Raw genomic sequence first — 12,882 nt, 5'->3', positions numbered from 1 at the left:
GAATTCAGCACAAAAAAGCACTTCCTTCAGAACATGAATTTCAATTTTTTTTTCAGAATCCCTGTATAATATTGTAACCAGTCCGGCCCTTGCGGTCGGACCTTTCGAGAACCAGAGCGGTCGCGAAAGATTCCAGAATAACCGCGAATCTACCTGAATGTTTCCGGCGCCTATATAAGCCCAGCGGAGGAGCAGGTAGGTAAGTACAAGTACAGTTACAGTGCAAGCGACTAGTGAAAATAAACAAGAGTGGAAATAAATAGTAGTGTAATAGTTAGTTTGTGAGTTATAAGTGTATTAAGTGAAAATAAATAATTTTAATCAGTTGGACGTTTTATTCAACGAAGAAAACGTTACATTGGTGTCAAGTGTGCGGTTCAACATCGCTCAAATTAAATAAATAATTTTGGATATTTGGAGTTCATGCCAGTGACCACAAGACTACAGAACGCGATGGAGACTCAAGCGGTAATGGACTTTTTGAGTAAGATGAACGAAAGAATGGAAGAAAATTCTCGAAAATTGAATGAGAAAATGGACGAGAACTCTTGTAAAATGAATGAGAAAATGGACGAGAACTCTTGTAAGTTGAATGAACAAATGGAAGAAAATTCTCGAAAATTGAATGAGAAAATGGACCAAATCAAGGAAAATTGTAATGATGTGGTGAGTCAACTTACAGATAAATTGGATAAGAAACTGGAAACCATAAATGAAAAATTTGAAAAAGTAGACGAGAAGTTTGATATAGTGAACGAGAAATTTTACGAAGTTTATGAAAGTGTTCATGAAAAGTTTGACAAAGTTTATGAAAGAGTTGACGAAAAGTTTGACAAAGTTTATGACGACGTTAATGGAAAATTGGAGGAAATGACAGGAATAATTGAACATCATTCCAAATTGATAGATTCCTTGAAAAGAATGTCAAACAGAACAGATATTCTGGCTTCAACACCCTACAGCACAGCGAAAGCGGAAAATGACGGCGAAGGTAGTAGAATGAAGATCAAGCCTCCAACTTTTGATGGAAAAATACCCTGGTCAACTTACCAAAAACAGTTTGAAGCTGCTGCGCTGGCAAACAATTGGAACGATAACGAAAAAGCCACGGCATTAATAATAGCTCTACGAGGAGAGGCACTCAACATTCTGCAAACGATTCCTTAGAGCCAACAAGCCTGTTACGAAGTTCTTACATCGAAACTTCAGATGAGATATGGTGATGCTCATCTACAACAAGTATACCATGCACAAATAAAGAATCGAGTGCAGAAAACAGGGGAAAATCTCCAAGAGTTTGAAGCTGATGTGGCGAGATTAGTCAGGCTGACTTATCCATCTGCTCCAGATAGCTTCCTGGAACAGCTATCAATCCAGACATTCGTGGACGGGATAAAGGATAGCGAAATACAACAAGCCCTGAGACTAGCACGCCCTAGAACCATAGATGATGCCTTAGCCCAGGCTTTGGAAATAGAGGCAGCGAAGCAAGCGTCGCATAGAGGACACCTTCGTGTAAGACAAGTCCAAGAAACAGACCGATCTATTGAGGACATTGTCAGAGAAGAAATCCGCAGAATATCACAAATTAGGAAAAAGGATACTGTGTGCTGGAACTGCAACAAAAGTGGGCATTTCAAGCGAAACTGTCCAGAATTGGAAAAAGAGTCGCAGCAGGGAAACTAAAAGGGGTCGGTGATAAGGGGCATAAATCGACCCAAGCCAAAAATGCCCCCGAAGTGATAATCCGAGGAATAATGTCTAAGGATTTATCAAGCATAGTTATCCCTGGAAAGATAAATGATCGAAATGTGAAAATACTGGTAGACACTGGCTCGACCAAAACCATTGTGCGTCCAGAAATTGCTGAAGGATTGGAGATTCGCCCAGTTAGGATCAAACTTCGAACTGCGTCTGGACAAGAAATACCGACTTATGGATCGATCGTCTCCACTATTGAATTAGGAAACACATCAGTTAACCACGAAGTTCTGGTAGCTGGAATCACGGAAGAAGTTATTCTGGGATTGGACCTTGTTAAGAAGCTTGGATGCCAATTGGATTTGAAGAGTGACGTACTTCGGCTAGGAAGTGAAGAGATTCCATTCAATGATATGGAGGACAAGATATATCGGATTCGACTGACCGAGGACATCACGTTGCCAGGGCGAACTGAAGGCATAGTGACTGGTAGATGTGACGATGTAACGAGGAGTGGCTGCGTGAGAGTAATTGAGCCCTCTGACGATACAACCTTAGCTAAAGGACTACTACTTGGAAAGACCTTGGTAAGGGTAAGTGTTCAAAAATCTGGGTGTTGAGATTTTTGGCAATTACTTAAAAGTGGACTGTTACCAAATGATTGAGTTGGAGATGGTAAAATAAATTCTTTATTGTATATCAAACACGTCACATAATAAATAGACACTCGCATGAAGTAAAATTATAAACAACATCTAAACAGAGTGAACCTATTTACAATTATTGAGAAGTTATTGAGAGAATTTGAGAGTAATGTTTCAATGAGAAAATCAACGTTGTATTTGCTTGAGAGAAAGAGCAGGTTGAGTGAATATCATGTATCGAGTAACAAGATCAATTATTATGTATTTGATAAGAATTGAGATAGATTTGCATCAAAACGTGTTTATGTATTTTGAGTTGCATAATAATTGAGCTTGATAGTTATGAATTGATGTGAGTGTTATCATGCAAGCACAACGTTTACAGTGATAGAGTTTACTATTTCATAAACTGTCTCGCTATCAGAAAAACAGAAGGTTGCAGTGACAAATTGAGAAGTTAGAGATATGTAATGTAGTGAGACAGGTGTAATGAGACAGAATGAGAGAGAGATGATTACCAACGCTTACAGGAATAGCAAATCTATTAGAAAAGCAGAAGGTGTTTTATGAGAGTACATAAATTGAGGTGAGTTGTGTTACAAATGTAATGTAGAGAGATGATTACCAACGCTTACAGGAATAGCAAATCTATTAGAAAAGCAGAAGGTGTTGTATGAGAGTACATAAATTGAGGTGAGTTGTGTTACAAATGCAATGTAGAGAAATGAAATATTGTAAACGTAGAAAGAATTAATGAATAGTATTCATAATTGAGATGAAACAAGAAGAGCAGTTCACAACGTTAGAGAAAATAAATAAGGTATCATAAGTTTCAGGTAATAGAGTCATGAGAAAGTTTATAATAAATTATACTTATTGAGTTGAAATCAGGTTGGACCTCCTCGAGCGTTATCACAAACCAGTCTGTCCTAGAGAGTTAATTGAGTGTATTCCATTATTCAGAGTTCTGAGCGTAGTGAGATGGATCTCGATCTGGTCTATGAGAAGCCTTCGAAGTGTCCAACTTGAGCGTAGAGGTACCTGAAACTTAAGAGGCCTGAGAAGTCTGATCGTAAGAGGTGTAAAGTTAATCTGAGGTGACATGTATACAAAATGAGAGTGAATACAAGTATATAAGCTTCTAATAGAGTGTTGTGAAATGTGAACTTGGTGCTAAAATCAGAGAAATTAAAATGTGAGTGATTGTCGAGGTGATGTGATTCACAGTGAATGAAATATCGATGCATTTTGAGGAGGTTGAAGCAGTTAGATACATTGAGCACGTGGTTGATTGAGAGATTTGGAGAAAATTGAGAAAATATACATGCAAATATGATATAGAGGTGTAGAGCAGAATATTGCAAATGTAATTGTGAGAAAATGCATAGCGATGGAGTGAATGTTGAGAGGAAAATTATGTAGAATGAAATTGTAAGTGACACATGCAAAAAATGATTACATTTTTTGTTGAGTGAAAAAAAGTACTGTACCTTTTGAGATGTTAATTGATTGATTATTATAATATAAAATAATTTTATTAGATTTGAGCTGACTGAGAAAGTTGAGAGTGCACTAAAAAATCACGTTAAGAATTCACACCAAGTTCCAATTCACTTGAGCGAACGAAGAATCTAGAGAGAATGAATGAATTGAGCAGATTCAACAGGTTCCACCGGTTTTTTTGAACAGCTGATTGACAGCGATTTAAAGGTTACGTTCACAGAAGCATGTAACGATAAACGTAGTCACTGAGTTGTTAGAGATGTGCATCAAGCTGATAGAGTTGGGTTAAAAATTACTCCAATTTTTAACAGTAAGAGACAGCATTCCCATCCGATTGCTAAATGTCAACATGTTTCCAGTCACCCTGAAGAAGGATACCTTGATTGGACGTGGTGTACCTGTGTACCATATTTCGGGTGGGATAAGTACTGCAGAAGTCTCAAAATCGCAAAGCAATTTTGAAGAACTGGTGTCCCTCCTCACCTCAAAATGTCAAGAGCTCGACCGATACCAACTACTCGAAGTGAGAAAATTGGTTCAAACGTTCTCCGACGTTTTTGCTACGGACGGAAAAGCAGGGAAGACTGATGTTGTGCAGCATAAAATCAATAGTGGTGATGCACAACCTATCCGACAGCATCCTAGACGTCTTCCTCTGGCAAAAAGGGAAGAAGCTGAAAGGATTATTGAAGACATGGCGAGAGAAGGTGTAATCGAACCGTCAGATAGCCCCTGGACATCGCCCGTAGTATTAGTGAAGAAGAAGGATGGAACTACTAGATTCTGCGTAGACTATAGGCAGCTCAATCAGGCCACGAAAAAGGACAGCTATCCCTTACCGAGAATTGATGATACCCTGGATACACTCTCGGGATCACGTTGGTTTTCCACCTTGGATCTGAAGAGTGGATATTGGCAGGTTGGCTTGGATCCAAAAGACAAAGAAAAGCCTTCAGTATTGGAACGGGTCTGTGGCAGTTTAAAGTTATGCCTTTCGGTCTATGCAATGCTCCTGCCACATTTGAACGTCTGATGGAGACAATATTGAGAGGGCTCTCCTGGAAAACTTGTCTGGTGTATCTGGATGATGTGATAGTAGTGGGAAAATCATTCCAAGATCACTTACGCAACCTATCCGAGGTTTTCCAGCGACTTCGTGATGCCAACCTAAAGCTAAGTCTTAAAAAAATGTAATATGTTTCGAACAGAAGTGAAATATTTAGGACACGTAGTTTCACGTAGTGGTGTCAAGGTTGATCCGGATAAGATCAAGGCAGTGCAGGAATGGCCTATACCGAAAGACAAGAGTGAGTTGCGGAGTTTCTTAGGCCTTTGCACTTATTATAGAAGATTTGTATCTGGTTTTGCCAACGTTGCCAAGCCGCTGACGAAATTGACGGAAGATGGACAGGAGTACATATGGTCCTATGATTGCACTGAAGCCTTCGAACGATTGAAAAAGGCTCTGGTCACAGCTCCAGTTCTGAGTTACGCAAGGGCTGAAGGTAAATTTGTGCTCGACACCGACGCCAGTAATACAGCCATTGGCGGCGTTCTATCGCAAGTCCAGGATGGACAGGAAAGAGTCATCGGGTACTTCAGCAAGGTGTTGTCCAAACCAGAACGAAATTATTGCGTGACCAGGAGAGAACTTTTAGCAGTCATCAAGTCCGCAGAACATTTCTACAAATATTTGTACGGAAGGAAATTCTTACTAAGAACGGACCATGCTGCTTTAAAATGGCTCCTGAGTTTCAAGAACCCGGAAGGACAAGTGGCTAGATGGATTGAGAGGCTGCAAGAGTATGACTTTGACACTGAACACAGAGCGGGGACTAGCCATCGCAATGCAGACGCGTTATCAAGAAGACCTTGTCCCGAGAATTGCAGCCATTGTTCGCGCCTGGAAGAAAAGATCGATTTCAGGCGGACCACCGTAATTGAAGACGACTGGCTACCTGAAGAAATTCAAAGAGCACAAAAGGAAGATAACGACTTGAAAGTAATCCTGAGTTGGAAGAAGAGCGGTAGACGACCTACTTGGGAAGAAGTATCCAGACTGAGCCAGAATGTAAAGTCGTATTGGGCACAATGGGAAACATTGAAGATTGATGGAGGTCTTCTGAAACGTTGTTGGGAAAATGAAGATGGAACTGAGCAGAGACTTCAGTTGATTGTGCCAAAGAGCCGTGTGACAGACATTCTGACTAGACTACATAATGGAACTTCAGGTGGACATTTCGGGATAACCAAGACGTTGGAAAAAGTCAGGCAGCGATTTTATTGGCTAAATTGTAAGAGGGACGTTAAAGATTGGTGTAGAAGATGCAAGGTTTGTGCTGCTGCTAACGGACCTTATGGTAAAGGAAAAGCACCAATGAGGCAATATAACGTCGGATCCCCCATGGAACGAGTAGCTATCGACATCGCTGGCCCCTTTCCCGAAACAGACCATGGAAACAAGTACATTTTGGTAGCGATGGACTATTTCACGAAATGGGTGGAAGCCTACGGTATTCCTAATCAAGAGGCAAGTACGGTAGCTGATAAATTGGTCAGAGAATTCTTCTGCAGATTTGGAATACCTCTGGAGCTGCATTGTGATCAAGGCCGAAATTTTGAATCGAAGCTATTCCAAGAAGTATGCAGCAAATTGGGAATTTACAAAACAAGGACTACACCTCTTCATCCACAATCAGACGGCATGGTCGAACGAATGAATCGGACCATGGGAAAACATCTGGCCAAAGTAGTTTCTGATCACCAGCGGGATTGGGATGAATATTTACATCTATTCACCATGGCATATAGCTATTCGGTTCAAGAATCTACCAAGGAAACTCCATCCAGTATAATGTTCGGCCGAGAAATAAGACTGCCTTGCGACTTAGAGTTTGGATGTAAGCCTGGAGAAGACGTAGCTGGGGAGGACTACGTTAGTAAATTGAGGAACAAGCTGGATTACATTCATGGCAAGGTGCGCAATCAAATGCAGCAAGCAAGTGACCGAATGAAAATGCGCTACGACATCAAGGCTATTGAAGGTGGATTCACCGCTGGAGATCTGGTGTGGCTACATAATCCACAAAGGAGGAAAGGTTTTTCACCAAAGCTGCAGAGGCAGTGGGAGGGACCGTATGAAGTAATCAAGAGGATAAATGATGTAGTTTACCAGATAAGGAAGCTCCCCAGAGGAAAACCAAAGGTTGTCCATTTCAACCGATTAGCCCCGTACGCGCAGGACAAAGAAGAAGTACGTCTTGTGGAAGCCCCGATGCAAGGTAGCAGCGATTACCAGAAGTTTATGGATTGTTATGGTGAGACACGCGTTGCACGGTTCGGCGTTACACAGGAAGTACATCAAGATCTCTTTACCGTGTCTGAGGAATACTCTCTCGCTCATTGCGTAGCGGAGGACCTTCGTATGAGCAAAGGAATAGCAAGAGTATTCAGAAATAAATTTGGACGTCAGGAACAACTATTGCGACAGCAGCCATGCAAGAATCGGAAAAATTTTGAAATTGAAGGCTGAAGGTCGGTTCATTTATTACCTAGTCACCAAGCAACATTCCTACCAGAAGCCAACCTATCAGAATCTATGGACGGCACTGCATAGCTTGAAAGAAGACCTTCAACGCTTTGGAGTTAGGAAATTAGCTGTTCCCAAGCTCGGTTGTGGATTGGACCAGCTGAATTGGCGAGTTGTGCGAAGCATGCTGGAGGTGGTATTTCAGGGGACTGGTATACGGATCCTGGTGTGCAGTTTCAACCCAAAGCAGGTCAGGGAGTCTGGAAAAACTGTGGAGTGCTACTTCCATCAGAATGGCTACTGTAGGAATGGTGATGGGTGCAAGTTTCGCCACGGTCCTCGGAGAAATTCACTAAATCTGTTCTGGGACAGAACAGGCTTAAGGAGGGGACAGTGTAACCAGTCCGGCCCTTGCGGTCGGACCTTTCGAGAACCAGAGCGGTCGCGAAAGATTCCAGAATAACCGCGAATCTACCTGAATGTTTCCGGCGCCTATATAAGCCCAGCGGAGGAGCAGGTAGGTAAGTACAAGTACAGTTACAGTGCAAGCGACTAGTGAAAATAAACAAGAGTGGAAATAAATAGTAGTGTAATAGTTAGTTTGTGAGTTATAAGTGTATTAAGTGAAAATAAATAATTTTAATCAGTTGGACGTTTTATTCAACGAAGAAAACGTTACAATATTTTGTGGTATTTTTCATTGCATGAATTGGAGTAATCATTCAACAAAATTTACGGAAAAAAAATTGATTCGAAAAGTATTTAATTGTAGCTTCTGCAAGGGAGAAAGCAGTTTAAGTGAAAAAATTCAACATTTTTATAAAACATCAAATATCTCGAAAACTGTGAGACTTTCATATGAACGATTTTTTCACATCAGGTAGAGCACATTCTGATCTACTTTCCGTTTTCGTTTGACGTGGTCTTTACGAGACACCCTGTATACTTCTTCAATAATATAATATTATATTTGAAAAAGTTTGATTGAAGAATATATTATCTGGATGAACTCTTTCAGTGTCATCAACGATCATTGTCATTTGTTCGGATGCGACACTCTCAAAAAATTTGAAGAAAGGGCTTTTTCTGTATAGAGAAGTTTCATTCGTTGAATTATGTTCAGCCATTAAATCACTGCATGCGATTTTAATATTCTTTGTTTTCTGCCTTACCTCTTCAGAACTGCAACATATTTCCAAAAGAGATTTGAAACTTGACTGAAATTGCAGAGTTTTCGTTGGTTGTAATGTTTCTACTAATCACTTATTGCTCGTTAATATTAGGAAGGGTCTAATCAAACACGAAATCATCCTTAAACTAACTTTTATTACTTTTACAACATATGAGTTCTCCCACACTTCACCATTTGATGAGAGGGGAGTGCGCAAATACATTACATATTTCTCCACCTTTAATTACAATAATAACATGGCATTATAATATACAACTCATCAAGTGTAAACTAATCTATCTGGTGGTTTGATAACTTTTTCTTAACATTCTCATATTTACAGGTAAATTTACACTAGCGTTACATTTAGGTGATTCCTTTGTCGTTATCGAATTTGTATCACTCAGAATCAGGGATCTTTATTGGGTAGACAATTTCCGGGAACCTTTTTTTAATCTGATTCGCATGGCGTTTCCAGATCTTATTCAATTCTGAAACATCAACTAGAAACGTACATTTTCCAATTTTTCTGTTAATTTTTCCTCTAATCCACCTACTTTGATTCCGGTCCCTATAATCTTTCACATATACTTCCTCTCCATTTCTAAAATTATCTTCCTTCTTTCCGTTATAATGATACTTTTGTCTAGCCTGTTCTGACTCTATCCTTCTATCCAAATTATCGTTTTTGATATCCGACTGTCTAACGTTGGGTAACAAGAGATCGAATCTATTAATTAAATTTCTGCCGAACATCAACTTAGCGGGGCTGACTCCGGTGGTACTATGAGGAGTGTTTCTATAATCAAGCAAAAATCTACAAAGAATAGTTTCTGTGTCTGCAGGAAGGTTTTCATGAAATTTTTTCTTTAAGGCTAATTTTACCGTTTTGACACTTTTTTCGGCTGCACCATTCGAACTAGGGTGATATGGGGAAGAGGTTATCTGCTGGATTCCATTCTTCATTAGGAAAGATTTGAATTCTTCCGATACAAAACCTAACGCATTATCTGAAACCAAGACTCTAGGGAGTCCATATCTTGCGAATGTGTTTCGCAAAGCCCTTATCGTTACACGAGAGGACGTACTCGAGGTTATGAATACTTCGAGCCATTTACTATACGCATCTGTGATAATGAAAAAGAACTGACCGTTCAATGGTCCTAAGAAATCTATATGAATCTTTTCCATGGCCCACTGGGCCACTTCCAATTATTCAGTTCAACTTTAGGAGGATTATTACCGAAACTTGAACAACATACGCATCTATTTGCCAATTCCTCAATATCCTTATCTAGCCCTGGCCACCAAAAATACGCTCTAGCTAATGCTTTCATTTTTACTACACCATAATGGGACTCGTGCAGTTGGTTCAGGACATCAATTCTCAATTTCTCTGGAATTACAATTCTATGATTCCAAAAAAGGCACTGATCTGATATATTGTATTCAAATCTTTTCGTATAATACCGTTTGACTAAGACATCCGAACACTGTTTGAACCAACAATTTTTTACCAGATCTATTACCCTTTGTAAAACAAGGTCTTTCATTGTTTCCGCTTGAATCAATTTTAAGTTCACATTGATATCCCTACTTTCCGCAAAAAACAAAGAATAGTTTATTTCTACATCTTCAAGCTCTTTCTTCTCATTTTCTTCATTTTCTAACGGTAATCTAGATAGTGCGTCGGCCACATTTTTATTGGAAGGAACATATTGAACCTCATAATTATAATTTGAAAGTATAACAGCCCATCTGCGCAATCTATTCGCCGAGAATTGCGGAATTTGTCGTTTATGACCGAAAATTGCTACCAACGGCATATGATCCGTGACCAATGTGAACTTCTTAGCAAATAAGTACTGATTAAATTTAAATACCCCGAAAATAATTGCTAGTGCTTCTTTTTCAATCTGAAAATAATTCTGTTCACTTCTGGTTAAAGTTCGAGAAGCATACGCTACCGGTTTTTCAATTCCTGGCGCTACTACATGACTCAAAATTGCGCCAACGCCAAAGGAAGACGCATCCACAGTTAATTTAAGTTCTAACTTTGGATCAAAATGAACCAGGACCTCAGATGATATCAACAGGGATTTAATTTTGACAAAAGCTGCTTCACAATTATTATCCCAGTTCCATTTTACATCTTTCTTTAGTAGCCTATACAATGGATATAAAACTGTGGCAATGTTCTTTACAAATTTCGCATAGTAATTGACCGTACCTAAAAACGACTTTAAACTTGTAACATTTGTCGGCCTCGGAGCTTGTTTAATAGCTAACACTTTACTAGCATTTGTATGCAACCCTTCCTTATCGATCCCGTACTCCAGATAATTAACACTACTTTGAAAAAATTCGCATTTATCTACGGAAATTTTGAAACCTGAATTTCTCAATGTTTCCAAAACAAGTCTTAATCTTTGTAAGTGTTCCTCTTTATTCTTACCCGTTATCAAAATGTCATCCAGGAAGACAACCACCCCATCCGTACCTCCCAAAACATATTCCATAATTTTTTGGAATTTAGCAGGTGCTGAGGCTATGCCGAAATTCAATCGATTATACCTAAATGAACCTTTATGTGTCGATATAGTGCGTAATTCTTGTGATTTTTCATCAAGGCAAATTTGCTGATAAGCATCAGAAAGATCAAGCTTACTAAACTCTTCACCTCCCTGCAGCCTACAGAACAATTCTTCAATCCTGGGAATTGGATACTGGTCCACTTCAATATGAGGGTTAACTGAGATCCTGTAGTCTCCACACAACCTCACCGAACCATTTTTCTTAAATACTGGTACCACCGGTGTCGCCCAACTGTTGTACTCCACAGGAGTCAAAATACCTAGAGAACAAAGTCTTTCAATTTCATCTTCAACACTTCTCCGGATAGCAAACGGTACCGGTCTATATTTAAAAAACTTAGGCTCCACATTTTCATCTTCAAGTTTCAAAGAAGCTACTCTTGTAAATTTCCCTAATTCTTTATTAAAGAGATCCTTGAATTCCGTCAAAATAGTTTCTAATTCTGATTTGTTGCAATTCACAAAGTTTACTCCTTCAAATTTAATATTATACATATTCAAAAAGTCTCTCCCTAATATTGGTGGCTCACCACCTTCCAAGACATATAATTCTAGTACTTGTTGCAAATTCTTAAAACTATCCTTAACTTCCAAAATTCCCTTCGGGTGTACTCTGGCACCATTATAAAAATACAAGTACTTATTGCAAGGTTTTAATGTATATTTATTGAAATTTTCTTTATATGTTTTATCGGATATAGCTGATATACTAGCACCAGAATCAATCTGAAAATTCATTTGAACATTTCCTACCCAAACTGTAATTGAAAATGCATCATTTTTTCTTCTTTACTTCTGATAAGGAATACAAACAAAGGTCATCATAATTTTCAATATCATTTACTTCTGTTTCATCCTCCAGTACATCTACAAGAAAATTCTGTTCAAAATGTCCGTTTTTCCCGCAACATTGGCAGCTCTGTGGTTTTTGCTTTGGTGGTGTTCTTGCTCTATCACGTGTCTGCTGACACTGCTTCTGCGTGTAACTTCTACTCTGGTATCTGACGTCATCATTTCCATTTCTTCTTTCTGCGCGAATATGATTCACCATTTCTTCCTTCACGCCTGAAATCCGGTAGCTTTGTTGGGTGACCATCTTGTTCTCTGCAACTCCAATGGCTTCTTCGAATGATATGGATGCTTTTTCTTCCAGCATTATGTCTAAAATCGGCCCTTTCTCGAATCCACATATGAATTTGTCTCGAAGTATCACTCCCAATTCCATTCCTAACTCACAAGGCACCTCCAAACTTCGCACTCTGGCCGACCATTCCTTAATCGTCTCGCTCGCATTCTTCGTAGCATTATAATATTTGTATCGTTCGGCTAGTATTATTATTATTATTATTATTGAACTCTTTATTGCATTAAAACAAGTTTCATACATTTTTATAGAATTGTGCAAAAGGTGGACATATCGCCATGCAATTTCTTCCTGCCAACCAGAAATAATCTATTAAAGAAACTTATATCTAAAAACAAGGATACCTGACCTAACTTAAATTCAGTTCAACCTGCTCCAAAATAGGGAGAAAGGGAAATGGGAGAGAGAAGGATAGACGTCGCCGAAGAAAGGGACCATATTAAACATGGGTATCAAGTAAGTGTGATGGGTGAAGCACTTAAATATCTCCTGAGGAAAAACCTAAATGAAAGGTAAGTTACCTTCCGAACTGTGAAGCTATTCGAGCAAACACTAGTCGAGTGGAGTGGTATCCTCAAGGTCAAGTTATAGAGTGC

General features: G+C 39.2%; 1 protein-coding gene across 1 annotated transcript; it reads right to left on the bottom strand.

The window, feature by feature from the left end:
- Nucleotides 1-8,947: 8,947 nt before the first annotated feature.
- Nucleotides 8,948-12,367, bottom strand: LOC123315328 (uncharacterized protein K02A2.6-like). Its single transcript, XM_044900983.1, has 4 exons — nucleotides 11,987-12,367; nucleotides 10,146-11,868; nucleotides 9,106-9,387; nucleotides 8,948-9,039 (listed from the first exon to the last, which is right to left on the bottom strand). Exons 1-4 carry the CDS (start codon nucleotides 12,365-12,367, stop codon nucleotides 8,948-8,950), a joined length of 2,478 nt encoding a protein of 825 aa, XP_044756918.1.
- Nucleotides 12,368-12,882: the final 515 nt, after the last annotated feature.

This window comes from Coccinella septempunctata, chromosome 6 (genome assembly GCF_907165205.1).
Source record: "Coccinella septempunctata chromosome 6, icCocSept1.1, whole genome shotgun sequence".
In the NCBI taxonomy this organism is placed as follows: Eukaryota; Metazoa; Arthropoda; class Insecta; order Coleoptera; family Coccinellidae; genus Coccinella; species Coccinella septempunctata.
This window is presented reverse-complemented; position numbering and strand designations above follow the sequence as displayed.